The sequence below is a fragment of the Micropterus salmoides genome, unplaced genomic scaffold (assembly GCF_014851395.1).
Source record: "Micropterus salmoides isolate LMB-PRFRI ecotype aquatic unplaced genomic scaffold, ASM1485139v1 Ms_hic_scaffold_12, whole genome shotgun sequence".
Lineage (NCBI taxonomy): Eukaryota > Metazoa > Chordata > Actinopteri > Centrarchiformes > Centrarchidae > Micropterus > Micropterus salmoides.
The window spans coordinates 34,275,716-34,299,104 of NW_024040263.1; the positions used below are offsets into that span (position 1 = coordinate 34,275,716).

Sequence of the window (23,389 nt, forward strand, 5' to 3'; positions counted from 1 at the left end):
GGGCGTAATAAAGACAGAAGGTCACATGGTACAAATGTATTTTTTTTTTAATGAGAAGGTCTCTGCAGCTTCACCTCAACATCTAACGACTGAAACTCAAAGGACTCTATGATTTCAATACATTTACTGCCGTAATAATACATGTAATGTCCAAAAAGCATTAAGAGCACTTTCACAATGATTTTTTACACCGGACTGGTAGCACCAGGAAGAAGAAGAATAAATAATGAAAAGACAGACCGACATCACAGGTTTTTAGTTTCAAAACGAATCTTCAACATGTGGAACAAAACAACAGCAACTCTGGGAAAATTCACCCCAACAACAGAACAGTTCAAAGAACAGCGGGGAACGTTTTTCACATTTCTACAGAAAACATGGAGTTAACACACTGAAGGACGTCTGGGTGAAACTTTAGTGTTTTCAAAAAGCATCAACTACAAAACCAAATGGACAGCAGCACAGAGTTAGTTACTGACAGCTGATTGGATGGACAACTGCTTACACAGAGCCTAAGCCCCGCCCCTGTTGGGGGACCGCCATGGGACCTTATTTCAGAATAAATATGTAGGTTAGTCAACGGTGAGAAGACTAATGTTCAGATCCAGTTTGAAATGTGTCCTGAATTACACACATGATGTTTGTCTGTTTAAAAGATCATTTAAGAGAAGAAAGTCGCAGTTTCTCATAAAACTGTTGAAATATAAGACTGAAAAGAACTTTCTCTCAATGACTGAAGCTAACGTCACTGAAGCTAATTTCACCGAAGCTAACGTCACTAAAGCTAACATTACTCTAGCTAACGTGACTGAAGCTAACGTTACTGAAGCTAACATTACCATGTGTAGATGATGTGATGAAAGGACCAGGTGTCGTAGGATTAAACACATCAGGTGCGATCCATCTCTGCGTGGAACATAGCTAAGTTACCTAGCAAGTAATAAGCAAGCCGTGAACGTTAGCTTAGCATTACGGCACCAACATGTTGCTGACTTATATTGTGAGAGACGAGAGATGTAGTTTATTAAACCGTTTCACGCAAATCTAAATGTTACTTTACTGTTTTAAGACAAACTGCAACTTTCTTGACCTAAGTGATCTTTTAAACAGACAAACATCGTGTGTAATTCGGGACACAATTCAAACGGGATCTAAACATTAGTGGTGTCTCATTGTTGCCTACCGTACATCGTTTTTCTGAAATAAGGTCCCAAGGGGCGGAAGTTAGGCTCTCTATTCAAACAGATACCAAACTGTACAAGGTGATGTCTAACGCTACTGTACACAACACTGAAGCCTTCAGTTTAATCTCCATCTGTTACTGAAACATCACGACTGTCAGAAAGCTTATTTACTATCGGTTACCACGACATTGCGGGTTCCCTGTAACTTGGTATAATCATTTAAATAAACAATGCTGTCTTAGTAGCACAGCACTGAAGTATGACTTTCATCTTGTGCAGATGAAACCTTCCTCCTCTGAGCACCAGAGCTCCATCGCTGTCCCCAACAACAACAACATTTCCTCCTGTTTGAGTAGAAACTACAGCTGGACCGACCGACTAACGACATGTCAGCAGAGACATGTAGTGTAAATGTAGTGAACTCCGGAAGGATAAAAGAAATCAATACAAATGTTACATTTCTTATTGTAAGAAATTAATTTAGCAGTTGATAATAATTCAACATCAGCCTTTAGCATCACTTAGGCTGCTACTGAGAGCGACTAAATCAAGGGTGTTGAAAATGTTTTCCAAGTGCTGCTGTTTCTGTTGATGCATTTATATACATGTGATGGAGAAGAAGAAGGGACCCGGGATTGAACCCTGAGGGACGCCACATGTCTGAAGAGGATTGGTTGTTGGCTGAAAAGGTTCTGCGTTAATAATGTGACAGATTCCTAAAGACTGACACGACTTCTGAGTCAAACCCTTTTTTAGAAAACACAGATTTTAAAACCAGGTGTCCACCAGCAGGTGCACTGCACGCGAAGTCCTGTGGGAAAGACAAACTTCAACCCCTAAAATGCTGTGCACCAAATAACAAACACTCAGGTTTGGATTTCGTGTCGTAACCTGAAGCTGCGACGGCTGTCATCGTTTTGAAGAATAAAGTCACTCAGATTTTCCCACAGGACCTGAAGGCAGCAGCCTTGCAGACATTTTCTTTTTTCTGCGTCTTCAACAGAAACGTTCGTTAGTGGATGGAGGAGGATGAAGCCGTCTCCGATTGGTGGACGGCCAGCCCGGGGGGCTGCTGGGCGGAGCTTGGACCGGAACCCCCGGGGTTACCGCAGAGGGTCATTGGAGCCGGAGGGCGTGGGTTAAGGCGAGGGGGCAGGGTGTTTGAGGGGCGGATGAGAGGCGGGGGCTGCTGCAAGGTGGGGCGGGGCTGCAGAAACCGGGCCTGCTGTTGGAGGGGCGGGGGCTGGCGGTGCAAGGAGGGCGTGGCTGGGAGAGAGGGCCGCAGGAGGGGAGGCGGCTGGTGGAGGGAGGCGGAGGAGGCGCCGGACGTCACCAGGATCTGAGCTGAAGAAGAAGAGGAGGCGGCAGGAGACACGCCTGAAGAGGTCACCTGACCCTGCAGAGAGGAGAGGGCGGAGCCATAATTACCTCACTGCAAGTCATTCACATTCAGAGAAAATGTCCACCGTCTCAAGGGTCTCGCCTAGTGAGTTCATTTGATTTGAATCTCGGAGAGTTTTACCGATTCAGAACTATTTAGACAAGAAGGGAACATCGCTCTCTGGTGGTGTTTTGATAACCACAATGTTCAAATACCGCGCTATTGATAAGTCAACCGCAAGAACCGCTATGTTCTTTATCATTTACATTTATGGTGCTAAAAATGGACTGAACCCACAGACTGTGTAAAGGAAGAGGATATAGCCAGCGTGACGTCACCCTTAATTATGCATGGCTTTAAAGGGCGCTCCGATCAATCGACCACTGATCTACAGGACGCATAGAGCATTGGGCACAGATCAAGTGGGGCCCTTCAGCAGCTCAGGGGCCACTCACTCAGCTCTCTTTCTCTGCCCCTCTTTCCAGAACAAATACCAGCTACAGAGTTTTTCATCACTGTGAAAGATTTTGGTTTTTTGTTGCAGTCTCTGCAGTCAGTACATTTATAAAGACTTTGTTTGTCCTGTTTTTGTAATTAATTATATTTGTTAAGCTCTCAGTTGTTGTCAGTAATCAACCACACTGCTGTGGTTTAAGTTGTCTCTGAGAGAGAGGGAGTGGAATATGTTGCACTTGTTTCCTGACAATAATAATAATTAGCATCTCTTAATTGTAATACTTATTATACATTGTTTTTAAGAATAAGTTTAAAGAGGTGGTATTCTGCTCATTTTCAGGTTCCTCATCTTATTTAGAGGTTATACCAGAGCAGGTTTACATGGTTATATTTTTGTCATACTGCACATTGCTGCAGCTCCTCTTTTCAGCCTGTGTTGAAGGCTTCGTTTTAACTATGGAGTGATACATCTTGTCTCTAAATGATCTTTGTTGGGAGTTGCACATGCTCAGTTCCTAGTTAAGGACTACTAGCCAATCAGAAGCAGAGAAGGGCGGGTCAGCGAGAAGCCGGTAAACGGCTCGGGTTCAGCCGGACTGGAGCGAGAGTTTCAGAGCGGTGAGTTATTAATCTGTATCCATAAAGTTTTAACTGAGCTCTGTCTCTACATCACAGGAACAACTTTCTGTCCACTGACTGCCTGGAGGGTAGCTAGTGTTTGGAAGGGAGAGGAGAGCTGTGTGCTGCAGCTCGCTGTTTCTGAGGGCGTGTTGGAGTCGCCGCTTGGCCAGCGTTATATGAGGCGCGTTTAGCTTGAAAGCATGAAAGGGAAGCGGCTGGACTACAAACGGAGCTGTTTTCAGTTCAGAGCAGAGTTTTCTGTGGAAGATGGGAACTTCCTTTGGGCTTTTTCACTTTGCAAACCTGTTACATACACAAAAGAGGTTTATAACTCAATAAAGGAGAGGGGAAAAGGCAAAAAGCAGAATATGACCTCTTTAAAAATATAGGCCAGTTTATGCTTCTGCATCAAGTGTGCGCTGCAGTCGACGGCGTGGGCTACACGCCGTAGTAAACACAGGGTACCCTCAGGATTCTCAAAGTTAAATTCAAGACTTTTTAAGACCACCTAGGATTAAATTTAATTACCAACTTCACTGCCGTTTAATGGAAAATCTGTATTAATTTAAGCCTGAGAAAATTATTTACCAAGTTACATTAATAAAACATTTTATTATAATACATTCATATTTAACATACTAAAGCTTTGTGGGGTGTGTTTGTACTTTGATAAGATAAAATGAATCAAGGACGTCACTTTGTGCTGAAAAGAGACACAAGGGTTCAGATTAGAGGTGTGACGATACACTTAGCTCACATGCACAATTCACAATATTGGGTTCACGAGAACAAGACAAGATATTTCAACACTATTTGATGAAATATTCAATGCTGAAATATATAAGTGGGGGTCCTCTAAAAAAAAATTGAGCACTAAACACTTAATTTCCTGCATTCTGGAGACATTTCCTGCACCAATTTATGGTTGAATTGTCTTTATTTAAATAAAGTGATTTAGATTTTTTTAGCTTCACGTTTATTTCTTTTATCTTTAAATTGCATTGCATATTTTCTTATTGTGCAAATAAACCTTTCTCAAAGTATTTTAATTTGGTTTTTTTTAACATTTCTTATTGCAACTCATTTTTCAGAACATATTTAACAAATGCTTTAAACAAAGTGATGGAGACGTGTCCCCAGTGTCCACAGCGTAAATGACACCTATGAAATAATACAATATTTGTGCACGAAGAACTCTTAAGGGGTGAAATCAAAAATACAAACAAATTGTGCAGTATGAGTTGTTAGTTAGTTAAACCTTGGTTAGATAATGTAAAATAATCTGCCAGTTGCTTCAGTGATTATTCATCCTGTTCTGTTTTTCTAAAGCATCTAAAGGCTGCTTGAAATACAGTATTATGTAGTTTTGGATTGAAAGCGGCGAGGATAAGGAGTCGGGCCCCGGTTTGTTTTTCCCTCATTCCCGTGATCGGCGCATCTGGGTGATGTAAGTTTAATGTGCGTTAGTTTGACGTTAGCCTACAACAGCGGCGTCCTCGTCCTCGTCTCGTACACACCCGTCTCTCCGTAAGATTCACTGACCAGTAACCTGCAGCGGCTCTTCCAGCTCCGCTGTTCCATCAGCGCTCGCCACACTGTGACCGGCTCGCACGCCGACCTTCTTGTTGCGCCACCGCCCTCAGCCTCGCCCGCCAACTTGTTTGTACCTCTGTCTTTCTGAATTTCAGACACTTGCCCATTCTGACTCGTCGAGCTAACGTTAGCGGCCCGTCAGACGTTTTCTTTCCTTTTCTAACAACTGACTGATTCGCGCAGAGCTGGATGGCAGAGCTCGTGCACCGCGAACACGTCACAGTCCAGAGCGTAAAGCTGAACACTGACGTAAACAGTGACCTGTACTGCCGTATAACATCAGTCACACCAAACGGAGTAAATTATGAAGTCTCACACACAAAGTTTTCATTTTTGACGTTATGGCATTAATTAAATCCAAAGAAAGGACATGAAAAGACCTTGGTAATGAAATTTAATACTTTTTTAATACTTTTAAGACCCCGCGGGTTCCCTGTAACTTGGTATACTTGTGCGTTAGTGTCTGCGGTGCGAAGATGCGAGTTGGGGTTTCTATGATCCACTGTGTTAAGTTTCTTCTTCTTCTTCGTTGGTGTAGGATGACGGAAAGTTGGAGCTGATGGATGCTGAACAGCAGTTACTTTTAGAGAAATTATCATAACGCAGAACGAGAGAAGGCGTCAGAGGAGACGGTGTGGACGAGTCTTGGAGCGGTTGAGGCAGAAGAAGAAGGACGAGCTAGAAATGCAGGAGGAAATGAGACGCTACCGGCCAATCACAGATCTTGTGGTGAGCGATGTGTAGTTAATTTTTGGGGAGGTGTTCGTCAGGCTAAAGCGTAGATTTGATGCAGAGGATAAATGTTGTCTTGCAGCATGTTTAACATCTCTGATTTAAAAAAGAAATGAACATCTGTCTCTCTCAAACGTCTCACCTCTTCGTCCTCCTCGTCGGTGCTCTTCCCCGACGGAGTGGCCGAGCTGTTCTTCCCCTCCTCTCCAGAGGTGGCGCTGTCTCCGTTGGGAGCTTGCGTCCCCTGCTCCGCCTCCCACTCCTGCAGCACCTCGTCCAGGTTGAACCGCCGCCGGTAGTTCACGAAGAAGTTCTTCACCTGGCCCACCGTCTTGTTCCCGATGACGTCAGCGATGGCCTGGAAGTCTTTCCCGTACTTCCTGACACCTGAAGGTCACAGACGGTTTAAACGCATGTGGTCAATTCTTCTTAAACTGACACCCAAAAACTGCAGAAGGAGCCAAATATTTTATCTCTTGGTGTTTCTGGGGAGAGAAGTTGAGGACTGAGGGAAGTTGGCTCTGTGTTTGGTCTCTAGCTGCTAAACGCTCCACCACGTTCGCCAGCTGCTCTCTGAGTCTGTCTGCTGTGTACGGCGGCTTTCTCAGAAACCAGCTGAGAGGAAATGTGCTGTGAAACCAAATCGAGGAGCTAACGGATGATTAAAAGCTCGCTGGGCTGAGAGACGGTGACCCTGTCATCATCTGATCACCCTCATCATAAAAATATGGATTATCGCAGCTTTAGAGACTAATTCTATCCTGTCCGATGGTCAGTTGTCTTTTCGTAAAGGCCAAAAATCCATGAAACGCATCCCTTTTCTAAATGTTTTATATCAAATCCCTCTTTTCTCTTCCTGTAAAACATTCAAATAGTTTTGATGATTCAAATTGATGTGATGCAAATCCCTGCGGCGCTGCAACAACGCCCTCAGAAACACGTCACGCTGCTCAAACTGCAGCTCTTCATCGTGTGTGTGGTTGGCAGGAGTTCAGTGCACCTTCCAGACCCGTTACCTGGACTCAACCCGGGTGGAAGCTCACCTTGAACGGCCAGCAGCTGCTCGTCTGTGGTCCAGCGGGCGTTCACCTTCTGGTTACTCTGCAGGGAGTTAACAACAGGAAGAAGAAGACTGAGTATTGGTCGTGGGTTTCACACACTTAATCTGTAAGAAAACATCAGAAAGCCAAAATCCTAAAATCTAATTTCTCTCAGTTTATGGGTCCTTGATGTGAAAAAGTTTGAAAACCATTGTTAAGGATATAAACAGGCGCTCTGTCCTCGCGACACATCTAGTGTGGGGCAAATTACTTACTCTTTACTTATTAATACTTTTCAAATGAGTAACATTTATTTATTACTGAGTATTAAAAGTAAACAGTCACCTTACTCGTTAAGTTACAATTACTTTCAACCACCCGTCCTTAAAAGAGACAGAAACCTGTTCAGCAGCGCGTTTTAGAAACGAATCCACTTTACTGGAACCATAATGAAGCTGAGGAGTCACTGCAGCCTCTCAGACCAGAGCATGCTGGATCCTACAGGCTGTTTAAAACTAATAACAAACAAAGCAGCTCCCTCCCGACGCTTTAGCTAATCGCATCTTCATAACAGATTTTCACGCAGCTTGTAAAGTTTTTTAACACCACTGTCACATAAAAAAAAAAATCAAGCAAGCGTCTCGACTTTTGAAGAAACTTTTGAAGTATTCAGTAAACGAAGCTGAACGCCGCTCTGTCCAGCCGAGCGCACACAGCGTACAAGGGAAGACCACAGCTCAGTCAGGCCTGATGGCAGGAAGTGGAAAGAACGCCTCCCTCCCTCGTTCTCTATTCTTCCTTTAGCTTTGTGGCCAGCAGCTGACCTGAACAACAGAAGGTCGTGCATGTTATATTAATACGCGAACAGATCCGACTCTGAAATGGCGGTTTATTATCGAGTCAACAAGAATTTACAAACTATGCGTAATCTACGTTGATCACGGTCTTCTGGCCGGCACCGAAGCGCTTTCACCCCGTCCACAAGACGAACACTAAAGTGGGGCCCTGGACCCCTTAGAGGGCAGGAGCTGTTTCTGTTAACCCCGTTATCTCCTGTTTAGGGGGGGAGGCAGTTATCTGTAACAATACGAGTTGTGTTTGGTATTTGGGCCGTGCTCTCCCCGACGTCCCTGCTCCCCAGATCGGTGAATCAATTAAGCAGGAGAAGGGGGGAGGAGACCTTTATATGTTGCGCCCAGGTTGTCCCTCCTGAACAGACTGACGGCTGAGCCGGAAAGTGAAAGTGAAACTAAAGTTCCTCCTGGCACCGTTTCCTTCCTGTCTTCATGACGCGAGCTCCTTTCTGTGGTTTATATTTAAGTTTAACTCAACAGACTATGATCTTGTTTGTGGGAGGGACTGAGAGCGGTTGTTGTGTGTGGACAGACAACACGTTTACTGTTCCATGTGGTCACAATGAGGTCCTGACCGCCTCCAGAGGTTGTTTGGATCAACTGGATCATGATTAGGGCTGCAACTAACCACTACTTTTTATTTTTTTAAACGAATAATCGACTATTCGCATTATGAATCGCAAAATTACACAATGCGTCTCATTTAGCTGTCAGCTTTTAAATTAAACCTGAGGTTGGTTTTAGCGTGTGCTAATAAACAGTCACGAAACACTGCTTTCAAAAACACATCTTTTAATTAACGTTTCTGCTGCAGAAACAGAAAGTTCCACTGAAACCAGCTGATCTGCTGTTTAGTGACGGAGCAGTTTACACGCCGGTGCTGCAACACGGCGGGACAAACTGACACTATAAAGGAATAACGTCATGCATTACATTTGCCTAATTTACAGGGGGGGGTGAAAAATAAAGATTTTTGAGTAGACAGCGTTTCACAACCTTTTTATATTTTGCCCTAACTCAACAACTCACAAAACAAAAGAGTTTTTAAAGGGAGTTTTTAAGAGCAGAGTACCCGCCGCCTCACGCACAGACAGGAGAACTGTTCTCTCTTCTTTAGAAACTATAAAATTGTTGGTGCTGTCTGATCTTGCTCACTCTGCAGCAACATGTTCTCCAGCTGCGAACGTCGCCATGAGCGACGCATCGAATCGACCAAGGGAAACTGAAGCAACAGGCTTTAACGTGAAGCTAGCTCGCCAACTAGCTTACAGGAACGAGTCTTCATCGTCCACAGACACGACGTTACGCGCCTCCTCTTCAGATCTCCGGTGTCTGCAGGAGAGCTCAGCTTTGCAGACGCTGCAGTTCACGACCTTTCTGGCTGAGTGAAGAGTGAAACGCTGCCACGCTCTGGAGGTTTGAGGTGGTGAAGGTGTTACTGCAGCGCTGATGTTGTTTTAGTAACTTTACTGTTCACTTTACTCCGTTAAGGTGACGGTGTCGCTACGGCCCGATGACGTCCGGAAGGAATAAATTATTAAATTCACTGGCAAGGTGAAAAAGTGCGTCTCTGCTGCGCAGACAGGACGTCATTCGAATCTCCTGATTCTGCACTATAGAAATACTAGATTGCAAGTAAAAGTCCTGCATTCAAAATTTCACTAAAGTAAAAGTACAACAGTACTATCAGCAGAATGTACTCAAAGTATCAAAAGTACTTGTTTGTCAGAATGATGGTCGAACACTTTTACACACTTTCGGCTGGTTTGTAACTTCGTGCACTGAAGCGTTCCAGCTTCTGTTGACAAAATGTCTTGAAGGTTTCACTTGATGTGCGAGAGGAAATAAATGAATGTGTGTCGTTATTCTTTGCTGAGCGGCAGTGTGTTTGGATCAGTACCTCCGGCAGCCTGAACTCTTCAATCCCAGACTCCACAACGTGTTTCAGCCCGCTGTTCATCTGTTTGGCGTTCTGGACCTGAAGAAGAAGACGACACAAACACTCATCAGGTGTCACCACCAGGGGGCAGTGCAGCCCAGGCAGAACGCTAACATGGACAGGCATCAGACAGGACGACTCCTGGGGTCTTTCACCTGTGCTACCTGGCCAGCCGGACCTCACGTGAGGCGAAGTATTTGGAGAAGGAATGAGCCGCAGAGTTCAGCGATGATCTCTGGCTGTGTGGTGAGTTACTTAAAACACTGATGCTGAACAGTTAAATGTGCTAATAGCGACATACCAATGTTAGCGTGCTAATGCTAAGCGCAGCTAATGTGATGATTTACAGTGAAATTATCGCTGACACTCAAACCGTCTCTCAGTAGATGTTCAGGAGCTTCTGACTGACACCGAGTGTGGACGTTCACATTTCTCTGGGCACTCTGAGGACTTCTTTTGATTTAAACTTGTAAACCAACAAAGCGCTCTGAAACCAAAACGTCTACGATCGCAGGACGAATACGGCAGAAAGCTCCTGAACGGCTCCTGAGGCTCCGCCCACACTCCTACTCCCTCCTGCTACGTTTCCTCCCGTCCAGACTGAAGCGGTGAAGTCTGAAAACGCTGCTGACCCCGTTCTGGTTTTAAACTCCGGGGCGCCTTGTTAGCGCATCTCGACGTGTCACCTCAAGGGTGGGAATTTATTTATTTTTACTCATTATGATTATGAGGCTACGATGCGACTGTAAAACAAACAGGATAAAGATGTATTTTTCTCACTGTGTGACTACTTGGTACTTTTAAAGGAGACCTATTATGCTTTTCCACATTTTATGGCTTACAGTCTTACAATGTTGGATGTTCATGTTAAACATGGCCAAAGCTTCAAAAAATGAGATTAAAGCATTTATAAGACATGACTGTGAGCAGAAACCTCAGATTTCCTCCTGTTCTGAAGCTCTGGCTCCGTAATACGACACCAGGAGCCAGACGGAGCCGCTGTGCCATATATGGGCATGTGCTCCCATAGCAACGGCTCAGTCTGCCTGTTCCGCCCAGCGACAACAACAGCCTGGTAACATGCTTCAGGTCTCGGCCAATCAGAAGACAGTGGGCTTTGAGGGGGGGGCCTTAAAGAGACAGGAGCATCTACAGCTTGTTTCAGACAGAGGCTGAAATGAAGGCCTACATGAAGAGTCTAACTTTCAATCATTCAAAGCTGCCAAACAGGAGTCACAGAACTACAATATAGGACTGAAAAGCAGTTTAATAGGTCTCCTTTAAAGCAAAGTATTTAACAACAATGCTTCCACCGTCACCTACTGCTGCCCGTCACCTCGCTGAGCGTCCCCTGCTGCACAGCGTGCAGGTCAAAATCATTAACATGAGTTACACGTTGATTTATTGATCATGTGTAAAGTTTAGTAGCAGCAGTCACTCAACCAGCAGCTGTCTGTCTGTGCCGAACAGGAAGAACCACACGTCTCCGTTGTGTTGACCGCGCTGACGGTCCAGAGCTGCACCTCCGCAACACGATTAAAAATCTATTATTACCTATTATTTTCCACAGCCCTAACTCTTATCAGTCACGCAAAGCTGCTGGCGAAGTTTTATTTAAATATTCTGTACTGTGTAAATAACATTTCTGTCCTGTGCACGTCTCCGTTTTTACTCGCCGCCACAGCCTCTTTGTCCTCCCATGTTCCTCCCAGCAACAGTTCCACCTCGCTGTCGCTCCGTGCAGAGAAATCTCTGCTGTGGTTCTTCCCCTTCGCTGCAGAGTAGACGGTATTCTGCTTCCCGTTTACACCGGCACGCACATGCTCAGTGTAGTGTGGACCTGGAGCTAGTTGCTCTTTCGTGGCTCTTTCAGTCGCAACAAACTCAGTGAAAACGACAACATGCAGTATTAAACTTGAGGAAACCTACATTCTGTCTGATCCTGAGGTTTGGCCCTGAACATTCGGGAGGAGGAGGAGGAGGAGGGCAGCCTCCTACCTGTCTCTTGAGGGACACCAGCTCCATGTCCAGCTGACGGAGGAGGGTGTTGGCGGCCGAGGCGCTGCAGGACACGGCCACCACGTCCTCCTGGGTCAGGTACATGCCTTTGGGGGGGCGGCAGCGGGATCGCTGGTGGTGTCGGTGCTGCAGGGTCTGGTGCTCCCGCCGACCCAAAGCCACCTTGGAGCCCGGTACCACCGGCTCCACCTGGTTCGGCTGGGGAGGGGAAACAGAGGGGGGTTTAAGAGGCTGGAAGCTGAATAACAGAATTCCAACATCTGATCAGCTGTTTGACGTCTCGTCAGCTTCGGGCTCCGTCCTGATTTGTTTTACATCAAAGAAAAGTTTTGCTACCTGAACTTTTTCTTTAAGATTGTTTTTAATTAAATTAACTAAAATCTAAAGTCGTGATGTCGCCAACATGAACGTCGTTGTGCTGGGAATCAGCTGAAGACATGAATCTAAACTGAACATTGGCTTTTCTGCTGAATTATTCCTCATTTACACCGTTCAGAAAGTTCAGAAAGCTTCGCAAATGTCTGGATTTCTGTGTCTCTAGTAAACGACTTTCAGTGTCCAGTTTATTAGGTACAGCGAGTCCGTCTCATCCCGCAGTAACATTTGTGCCATTGCTGCAAAAACAAGCAGCTTTGAAACGTAATGTTTACAATCACTCACATAAAGATTAATGTGTTGGAAATGACAGAAGGTCAGAAAATACAGTTATGTACTCCAGGATTTCACAATGTCCCAACTAGCAACCAGGGATGCACTGAAATTAAATTCTTGGCCGAAGCCAAAACTAAATATAAAGACAAACTTTCCAGAACACTGAACGAGTATGTTCACATTTTTCCCCATTTATTGTGCCTTTTTTACCACTGCGTAAATTAAACAGTCAAAATGAGCTTTTTCCTCAGTGTTTCCCACAGGATGTGGAGAGACTATGGGGGGGGGGGGGGGGTCCGGGGCCCGAGAGGGTCCGGTAAAGTAAATTACATGTGTCCATTACTTTTAATGGACTCATGTAATGTGTTTTATACTTTCTGTGAATATAATCCAATTAATCTCATTTTCACACCTTATTTTGAAAACAGGATGTTGTCACGTGTTTCCTCCTCGCGCTAAATTCATCCAGTCCGACCCGGTTTGATAAATAATGTTGTAACATGAAGACTTCACAGCCTCTCTTCATACTAAAGAGACAAACTGACAGGATAAAGTCTCTAACCTGCCTGTCAGTTCGCTCTGGGCCGCTTCACTTACCGTAAAGGCTTGAATATGTGTGCACTCCAACGTTAGCTGGCTTAATCAGCTTCTCACAGACGAGTGACAGAAACACACAAAGCGGTTCTTTTCTTTCTAAGAAGTCAGCCACAGATGGAGCGGATGTAAGTAAAATGTATTCAGCCTTTTGACTTATTAGGCTGAACACCGGTGGCTGAACATTCAGTGCATCCCTACCATCAACACAAATTCAACAAATCCCTGTGAAATAAGCGCAACTTTTAATTTTCACCAATCACCGCAACTTTTCTACAAATCTGACCTCATCGCCGTTTCCTGCAAAACGCTGTCACACGTCAGCAAACTCACGTCCTTGTTTAGAAGACGCAGCAGACGTGTTTGACTCACAATTACCTACAACAACAACAGCAGCAAAGGACGGTGAAGACCAGGATCCAGATCTTGCGGGGGGAAACTGTTCTGCAGTATCGCGGTCGAACATAAAGGAAACCGTCTCCAAAGATGCTGTAAACATGGAGGTGCAGCTAAATTTTGCGGCGATGCAGTTAAATGAAAAATTGAGGTGCATCAGGGCAATTTTTACAAACAGAGTCTGGAGCCCTGACAAGAATAAAGTGAGTAAATTATAGATTCATTGCAGTAAAAACAAGCGATCGGGTCGAGCGTCCTGCTGCGAGGCCTCAGGTGTGTCCACGTACCTCTTTCTTGGTTTCCTTGTTGGGGTCGTAGTCGCTGTCGTGCGCTTCAATGGGATTGGCCTCCTCCATCTCTTCATCACTACGGCAACAGCAACAACACAATTCAGGCGTTACGCCACATCACAACAACAACAACAAAAAGACACATGAAATCAAACCACAGAAGAAGAACAGCGACGTGACAAAGACGCATCTTTGATCTGACCAATAGCAGAGCAGCAGGCTGTCGCCTGTCCAGCATAAAACTGACCTGATGCTCGATAAACAAATAATTCAGCACTTCATTTTTTTATTAAGATATTTACTTTAAACTTAATTTTCCTCGTGCACGTTTGGTGAAAGCAGATTTTATCAGAATAGTTCTGAATGTTCTGTGAAGTGATCCTCTGTTTGGCATCGAGCAGAAAGAAAAGTTTAAAACCACATTAACTTCCACTCAGGAGCAGAAATCAGCCTTTAAACCTGGAAGAAATGAGGATTTGAGATTTATCGTTTTTTGGCCTGTCTCGCTCAGCCGAACTCTAAAGTCCAAGAAACAGGAGCTGAAGTAAGAAAAACTTCACAGGAAACATCCTGCAGAGCTGCAGCGCCCCCTGCTGTTCACGTCCACACACTACGATCTGCTGAGACTCAAACCTTCTCTTTGTAAAATGAGTCTCTGCTGTCCAGAGGCCCGTTTCCCAAAACACGTAGTCAGTGTCGTGTTTTACAAACTGACTGTGACTCAGACTGTTTTAATTTCTGTCTTTCTAAAGCGGGAAGCTTCCGGTCAGAGATCTGATGCCAACGTGGAAACACCTTAAACCGCCAGCAGGGGGCGACTTAAACCTGCGTCCTCTCTAGCCGCCAGCAGGGGGCAACTTAAACCTGCGTCCTCTCCAGCAGCCAGCAGGGGGCGACTTAAACCTGCGTCCTCTCCAGCAGCCAGCAGGGGGCGACTTAAACCTGCGTCCTCTCTAGCAGCCAGCAGGGGGCGACTTAAACCTGCGTCCTCTCTAGCCGCCAGCAGGGGGCGACTTAAACCTGCATCCTCTCCAGCAGCCAGCAGGGGGCGACTTAAACCTGCGTCCTCTCTAGCCGCCAGCAGGGGGCAACTTAAACCTGCGTCCTCTCCAGCAGCCAGCAGGGGGCGACTTAAACCTGCGTCCTCTCTAGCCGCCAGCAGGGGGCGACTTAAACCTGCGTCCTCTCCAGCAGCCAGCAGGGGGCGACTTAAACCTGCGTCCTCTCCAGCAGCCAGCAGGGGGCGACTTAAACCTGCGTCCTCTCCAGCAGCCAGCAGGGGGCGACTTAAACCTGCGTCCTCTCTAGCCGCCAGCAGGGGGCGACTTAAACCTGCGTCCTCTCTAGCCGCCAGCAGGGGGCGACTTAAACCTGCGTCCTCTCCAGCAGCCAGCAGGGGGCGACTTAAACCTGCGTCCTCTCCAGCAGCCAGCAGGGGGCGACTTAAACCTGCGTCCTCTCTAGCGGCCAGCAGGGGGCGACTTAAACCTGCGTCCTCTCTAGCGGCCAGCAGGGGGCGACTTAAACCTGCGTCCTCTCTAGCGGCCAGCAGGGGGCGACTTAAACCTGCGTCCTCTCTAGCAGCCAGCAGGGGGCAACTTAAACCTGCGTCCTCTCTAGCCGCCAGCAGGGGGCGACTTAAACCTGCGTCCTCTCTAGCGGCCAGCAGGGGGCGACTTAAACCTGCTAGAGAGGACGTCCTCTCTCTTGCTTCTTACATACAGTCTAAACTGAGTCTCTCGGGCGTCCCGTTGATCGGCGAGGACGTACCTGTCGTCCTGGTTGCTCCTGTTGGCCAGTTTGCGAGCCTGTCGGTCCATCAGACTCGTTCTGGACCGGGTCTTCTTCCAGGAGTAGTAGTACTTCACCAGGCTGGAGATGGATTTGTCCGGTAACTGAAGGAAACACGATCACATCAGACTCTTTTCTCTGATAACCTCTGGTGAAATACAGGATCACTTCTTACTGAAATGACACAGTGGCTGCGTTGGAAACGGGCTAAACTGCCGTCACAGCCAGAAGAGACGTAAGACGGCGTGCTGACGTCACACGTTGCCGTAAGCGCTGCCCTAGAAGGCTGTTTGAAACTAATGTAAACGGAGCTGCCTTCACTTGAACGTGACGCCTTCTGAGGCAGCTGCCTTTCCGTCTCGAACACAGCCAATGATTCATCAGACGTCTCATTTTTAAACGAGGTTTGCTGAATTTTCAAAGCTCGTCACGTCTTAATGTAAAATCTAAAACGAAACTAGTAGCTGTCACATAAATGCAGTCAGTAAGTATGAAGTTAAAGTACAAGTACCTCAAGATCCTTCTTGAGTATAGCTGAGTAAATCGGTGAGTCAGTGGCTAACGTTATAAGACTGTACAGGAGACTCGTAAACACTTGTTGTTGTTGTTGTTGTTTACCATCTGCTGGATGCGGTGGAAGCTCTTGCCGTGGAAGCTGAAGGCCTGTTCGAACAGCACCTTGTCCTCCACCGTCCACTCGTCAGGAAACGGGGTGAAGTTCGGCAGGTCGGCCAGAGACCTCTCGATGTTGTGTTTGTGCCAGAAGAGCATGCCGAGCGCCTGCGCACACACACGCACACACACACGCACACACACACACGCACGCACACACACACACAGCGTTAACACCGCGCAGACTTTGTCCACACGTTAAAACGCCACCTCAGCGTCTGCAGGTGGTTTCAGTAGCGACGTCTCCCCACCGACGCTCCTCCTCAGAGTTTCTAACCAAGCGTTTCCTCTGGAGAGTGAATTTCTTCTCTAACACTTGGCCGCACCGTTAACCTGATCGCGATGTCGTCATGTGCGATTACATAACCGCAAAGCGCTGCAGTCCGCTCATTAGCCCCGCCCACACCGGGCTCTCACCATGTGTCTCTACCAACAGATAGGCCTACAGCGCAATCAGGAAAATGTTTCATGAGCAGCGTGCCAGTAACTTTTCAGCCAACAACCTACAATAACCCCCCCTCCCCCTCCCCGCCGCTCGGACTCGCCACCGGCGCACCGAGAGAAACGGCGGTCGCAGGGTCACAGGTCACAGGGAGAAGATCAGGAAGGTTTGGCTCGCTGCCGTCTGTTGTTCAACATGTTCAACTCTTCACAGAGCCGACGCGCCGTCAGTCACTTATTCGTCAACCGACCAATCGCAGCCTGGATGGGCGGGACATTAAAAAAGTTTGGCGTGCTGCAGCAAATCATTAAATGTTGAACAACATGATTATTGACAAGTTAGAACATAGAATTAATAAATTAGAGACGGATGCAGAGGCTTTTTCCTGCACCAGGATTCAATAAATAAAAACAGCTGGAAAAGTGGTCAAATATTTTATACACACACACACACACACACACACACACACACACACACACACACACTACTGTATGAAATTATAATGAATACAGTAATAAATATAATCAATCACTGTAATCAAATCGCACCGACTTTTTTTCTCCAAATCGTGCAGCTTTATCTAAAACCCCCATTTTATAACCGAGACACAGAATGCGTCTCAACGACCGACCGACGCTCCGCTGCAGCTGATCGATCACAGAGAAAGTTCATTTCTGTAGTGACCTGTAGTTACATTTTCGGGCAGGCCGGGCTGCGGAAGTCACCGGGCAACGCTGCCGGAGCTGATCGCGGCCGAGATAAACGACGCTTGGCGGAGAACACGAGTCACGCAGAGCAGATAAACCGGGCAAGAAGTCAGCAAAGGGAATCCGGTTAGTTTTCAAAATAAAGCACCCTGTGCAAACTCCTGATCGTAAGTCAACAATAAACACAATTAAAACAGACAGAAAAAACCCTGTTTAACTAATTTGTCTACTTAACCATCAAGCACACAAATATAAATAACCAAATCAGCAAAATCAGGAAAGCGAAACGCTGTTATTTTGAAAAGCTCAACGCCGGGCAGGCTAAACGCTTGTTGTGGTTTTATGTCATTTATTTAGGGTGTATAAAAAATTTTAATTCTGTCTGAATATTCTTAAGAATAAAAACTGAAAGGGTGTAGCTGCGTTATTATAATATTATCGTTCTATAAGTGGAATAAAATGACAGTAGATCATCCAACAGGAAGTAGTGAGCGTGACGGGCTAACTCGTCATCACTGGAACTGTTTTCATGTCATTGGTCTGTCCTTTCATCTGTCCGAGGACTCACCTGCTCCACGTTGTATCCGTGCTTCTCTTTGGCTATGGCGATGTATTCGTCCACTGTGGGGCCAAACACAGAACACACAGTTAGTCCGGTCTGAGCCGAGGACCTGACGGAGGACTGCGGCGGGTCACTTACGCTTGGAGTCCACGATGGTGTGGTACGGAGACCAGACCAGCATCCCGCCGCTGTCTTTGTCCGAGTACTTCGTGGAACCTGAAGGCCGACAAACAGAAAGAGCGTCAAGGTTTCCTCCTCGACGACTCAGCCTGATAAAAACAGCCAACATCAAGGTGCATTATGGGAAATATAGTTCCCCATTCAAGACACTAAAGGTCTGCAGTTCCTCTGATTTAGAGCGTTTTTTATAGACGTGAAACGCTTTTAATGCCTCAACTTTCTTTTTCTTTGTTGGTTTCTGTAAAATCCCCGAGCTGCTGTTTGTTACAGGACGCTCACTTCTTCTTTTTTAATTAACAGCCTTCCTGTTTTGTCTCCCCTGAGATTAAAAACACCTCAAGGAGCTTAAAAACCAACACAGTTCAGCAGACAGGACTGGAGTCACTCCCAAAATATTAAGTTTTCATCTGTGGGTTTCACTTCAACTGAATGATATAGCTTTAAAATGTTTTCTAGAGCTAAATGGAAATAGACAGATTTACAACACATTTAAAAGACTCTTATTTTAAAAAAATGGTTGTTTAAATTATTTGGGGGGGGGGGGACTAGTTCAGATTTTTTTTAATTAAAAATGAAACTTAACATTTTCTCTGCACAAATACATCATAGAAAACTGTCATTTATCGATTTACTTGTTGAAAGTTATAGTTTTATTATTCCTGCAGTCTTTTCTTGAGTTTTTTCTTTCTCCTTCTGCTCCGTCTCAGAGGGAGATGTTGGACTTTTTACTTCACTACATTTATCTGAGAGCTTCAGTTACTTTACAAAGTCAGATTTTTACACATGAAGAGTTTTAAAATCTGTTTTGTTATTTAAACAGTTTATACAGGTACAGCTGGTACATTAGTTGATTGACAGAAAGTAAACTGAAAACAACTTTCATGAAGTTTAAGACATTTTTCATCTAAAACATTTAACGGTTCACACATATGAAGATTTACTGTTTTTCTTATTAATTATTTTAATGTATTTTTAATCATTTTGAGGTTTAGACAAAACAAGTGTTGTGAAGGTGTCACTTTGGGCTCTGGGTAACATTTCCATTTTTTATTTTTTACAATCGATTAAGTGAGAAAATAATCAGCAGATGAATCCACTCTGCACTCTGATACTAAATAGTTTAATTCACGAGGAATAATAATCAGATTATTTTCAGTTATTAATTATCTTCTCTATTGATCGATTAGTTGTAAAAAGAAAATGTTGATCAGTGTTTCCTCAGATGTCTTATTTGGTCCTAAACCCAAATATATTCAGTTTATTGTCTCAGAGGAGCGAGAAACAGAAAATATTCACATTTAAGATGCTGAATCAGAGAATTTGTCTTAAAAAATGATGTAATCTATTATTAAAATAGGTGCAGATTAATTTAACAGTCGAGTCTGATAAACTGTTGCAGCTCTGTGACAGTACAACAGTCACACGGGACATTTTTCACTCTGCGTTTACTACTTTTACTTTAAATACTTGAGGTACATTTTCCTGATTATACTTACATAGTTTTACTTAAGTAACATTGTCAACGCAGTACTTGTAATTTTTTTTTACAGTGAGGTAATAATTAAGTAAAGGATCCGAGTACTTCGTCCACCGCAGGTCCAGTTTGTCAGAACCCACCGACACATGAAGCTGTGAGTGTTTACATGTACCGAGGCTACCACCGTCCGTCTCTCAGGTAGAGAACCAGTAAAAAAAAAAAAACTCACCGGGCTCGAACTCGGGAATGTTGGCCTGGTAATCCGCTCCGACCCGCATCCCCACATCTGGAAAACACCGACACCCATGACACAGGACGCGTTTAATTCAAAATACTCACGTTTCAAAACGCGCACATACGGAGCCACAAGAGGTGTGTTCGAGGCTATACCCACCGTGTTCGTCGTCGCTGCCGCTCTCGTCAGAAAAATGTCCGTTAGAAGCGTTGGACGGACTCTTGGTGCCGTTTGAACGACCTTTCCCAGATACTCCGAGCCTTTATCCATCATCCCCGGCATCTCACCGCGTTAATTCACCGTTCTGAGCCGCTGTGTCTGGATGTAAAATGTCAGCAGGAGCTGGAGGGTTTGTTTTCTGCTGCTGTTCGCTCGCTCTCCGCAGCTCCGGCCGTGTCGCTGTCGCGCTCTTCTCTTCGCTCCCACCGCGTTAAACACGGCCGCTTCAGGCTCCAACACGCCACAGATATCCGCACCAGAGTCTGCTCTGAACGTCAAATAGGTTTAATGTGTGAAATGGTTTCTGGGAGGGGGGTTTCTGCCGCTTCACTGCGGTGACTGAGCGGGATCTAACCACCGCGGCGGAAGGCTTTTTACGCACCGTCGGGCGGCGGTGCGACTCCAGCTGCTGCAGCGCCCGTGGCTGCAGATCCTTCCGCTGACACAAACTAATAAACTGAAACAAAAATAAACAAAAACTCACTTTAAATCTGAGATTTAACGGTAAGAAAACTTTGAATGAAAATAAATGAAAACAAAACATCCTAATAAAATATCTGGGAATCCCAAATATCACAAAGTCAAACTTATTATTTTATTTCATGTCACCGGTTATTCATGAATTAAATCTGATGCTGGTATTCCATAGTGTTCTGTAAAGCAGATTAAATATTTATAATAATTCAGTCCGTTATTATTTTTTCGTGTTTATCATTCAGTGTTCCTGCACTGCGTCCACACAGCCAGCAGAGGGAGACACCGCTCCACTGTCTGCACAGCAGCAGGAAACTGCAGCAACACCTCAGCCCCGCAGAGAAGAAGTTACAACAGTCAGGAGAACACGGAGTACATGTTAGTACAGTCAGGAGAACATGCAGTATATGTTAGTACAGTCAGGAGAACATACAGTACATGTTAGTACAGTCAGAACATGCGGTACATGTTAGTACAGTCAGGAGAACATGTGGTACATTTTACATGTTAGTACAGTCAGGAGAACATGCAGTACATGTTAGTACAGTCAGGAGAACATGCAGTATATGTTAGTACAGTCAGGAGAACATGGGGTACATGTTAGTACAGTCAGGAGAACATGGGGTACATGTTAGTACAGTCAGGAGAACATGGGGTACATGTTAGTACAGTCAGGAGAACATGGGGTACATGTTAGTACAGTCAGGAGAACATGCGGTACATGTTAGTACAGTCAGGAGAACATGCGGTACATGCTAGTACAGTCAGGAGAACATGCGGTACATGCTAGTACAGTCAGGAGAACATGCGGTACATGCTAGTACAGTCAGGAGAACATGCGGTACATGCTAGTACAGTCAGGAGAACATGCGGTACATGCTAGTACAGTCAGGAGAACATGTGGTACATGCTAGTACAGTCAAGGGAACATGTGGTACATGTTAGTACAGTCAGGAGAACATACAGTACATGTTAGTACAGTCAGTACACGCGGTACATGTTAGTACAGTCAGGAGAACATGCAGTATATGTTAGTACAGTCAGGAGAACATGCAGTATATGTTAGTACAGTCAGGAGAACATGCGGTATATGTTAGTACAGTCAGGAGAACATGGGGTACATGTTAGTACAGTCAGGAGAACATGGGGTACATGTTAGTACAGTCAGGAGAACATGGGGTACATGTTAGTACAGTCAGGAGAACATGCGGTACATGCTAGTACAGTCAGGAGAACATGCGGTACATGCTAGTACAGTCAGGAGAACATGCAGTACATGTTACATGCTAGTACAGTCAAGGGAACATGTGGTACATGTTAGTACAGTCAGGAGAACATGTGGTACATGCTAGTACAGTCAGGAGAACATGTGGTACATTTTACATGTTAGTACAGTCAGGAGAACATGCGGTACATGCTAGTACAGTCAGAACATGCAGTACATGCTAGTACAGTCAGAACATGCAGTACATGCTAGTACAGTCAGAACATGCAGTACATGCTAGTACAGTCAGGAGAACATGTGGTACATTTTACATGTTAGTACAGTCAGGAGAACATGTGGTACATGTTAGTACAGTCAGGAGAACATGTGGTACATGTTAGTACAGTCAGGAGAACATGTGGTACATTTTACATGTTAGTACAGTCAGGAGAACATGCAGTACATGTTAGTACAGTCAGGAGAACATGTGGTACATTTTACATGTTAGTACAGTCAGGAGAACATGTGGTACATTTTACATGTTAGTACAGTCACGAGAACATGTGGTACATGTTAGTACAGTCAGAACATGCAGTACATGCTAGTACAGTCAGGAGAACATGTGGTACATGCTAGTACAGTCAGGAGAACATGCAGTACATGGTACATGCTAGTACAGTCAAGGGAACATGTGGTACATGTTAGTACAGTCAGAACATGCAGTACATGCTAGTACAGTCAGGAGAACATGTGGTACATGCTAGTACAGTCAGGAGAACATGTGGTACATTTTACATGTTAGTACAGTCAGGAGAACATGCAGTACATGTTAGTACAGTCAGGAGAACATGTGGTACATTTTACATGTTAGTACAGTCAGGAGAACATGTGGTACATTTTACATGTTAGTACAGTCAGGAGAACATGCAGTACATGTTACATGTTAGTACAGTCAGGAGAACATGTGGTACATGTTACATGTTAGTACAGTCAGGAGAACATGTGGTACATTTTACATGTTAGTACAGTCAGGAGAACATGCAGTACATGTTACATGTTAGTACAGTCAGGAGAACATGTGGTACATGTTACATGTTAGTACAGTCAGGAGAACATGTGGTACATGCTAGTACAGTCAGGAGAACATGTGGTACATTTTACATGTTAGTACAGTCAGGAGAACATGCAGTACATGTTAGTACAGTCAGGAGAACATGTGGTACATTTTACATGTTAGTACAGTCAGGAGAACATGTGGTACATTTTACATGTTAGTACAGTCAGGAGAACATGCAGTACATGTTAGTACAGTCAGGAGAACATGCAGTACATGTTAGTACAGTCACGAGAACATGTGGTACATGTTAGAACAGTCAGGAGAACATGCAGTACATGCTAGTACAGTCAGGAGAACATGTGGTACATTTTACATGTTAGTACAGTCACGAGAACATGTGGTACATGTTAGTACAGTCAGAACATGCAGTACATGCTAGTACAGTCAGGAGAAGATGTGGTACATTTTACATGTTAGTACAGTCACGAGAACATGTGGTACATGTTAGTACAGTCAGAACATGCAGTACATGCTAGTACAGTCAGGAGAACATGTGGTACATTTTACATGTTAGTACAGTCACGAGAACATGTGGTACATGTTAGTACAGTCAGAACAT

The 23,389-nt window shown here is 45.0% G+C and overlaps 1 protein-coding gene across 2 annotated transcripts; it reads right to left on the reverse strand.

Moving 5' to 3' along the window:
* Positions 1-33: 33 nt before the first annotated feature.
* LOC119899953 (REST corepressor 3-like) lies at positions 34-20,327 on the reverse strand. 2 transcript variants are annotated; one of them, XM_038714780.1, is made up of 12 exons: positions 19,976-20,327; positions 19,811-19,867; positions 18,063-18,140; positions 17,931-17,983; positions 16,160-16,321; positions 15,521-15,645; positions 13,748-13,826; positions 11,730-12,017; positions 9,762-9,839; positions 7,011-7,068; positions 6,110-6,354; positions 34-2,580 (listed from the first exon to the last, which is right to left on the reverse strand). In XM_038714780.1, the coding sequence occupies exons 2-12, from the start codon at positions 19,857-19,859 to the stop codon at positions 2,197-2,199; spliced, it is 1,599 nt and encodes a 532-aa protein (XP_038570708.1). In that variant the 5' UTR covers positions 19,860-19,867; positions 19,976-20,327; the 3' UTR covers positions 34-2,196. The 2 variants fall into 2 exon arrangements, with proteins under 2 accessions (XP_038570708.1, XP_038570709.1); XM_038714781.1 differs by having other exon boundaries at positions 11,799-12,017; positions 19,976-20,315.
* Positions 20,328-23,389: the final 3,062 nt, after the last annotated feature.

Coding starts and splice junctions, on each gene's coding strand:
- LOC119899953 (XM_038714780.1), bottom strand. CDS start 19,859: ATGCGGGTCGGAGCGGATTACCAGGCCAACATTCCCGAGTTCGAGCCC. Junction 17,984..18,062: donor CACCATCGTGGACTCCAAGC/GTAAGTGACCCG, acceptor TTGGCCCCACAG/TGGACGAATACATCGCCATA. Junction 12,018..13,747: donor ACAAGGAAACCAAGAAAGAG/GTACGTGGACAC, acceptor TCCCCTCCCCAG/CCGAACCAGGTGGAGCCGGT.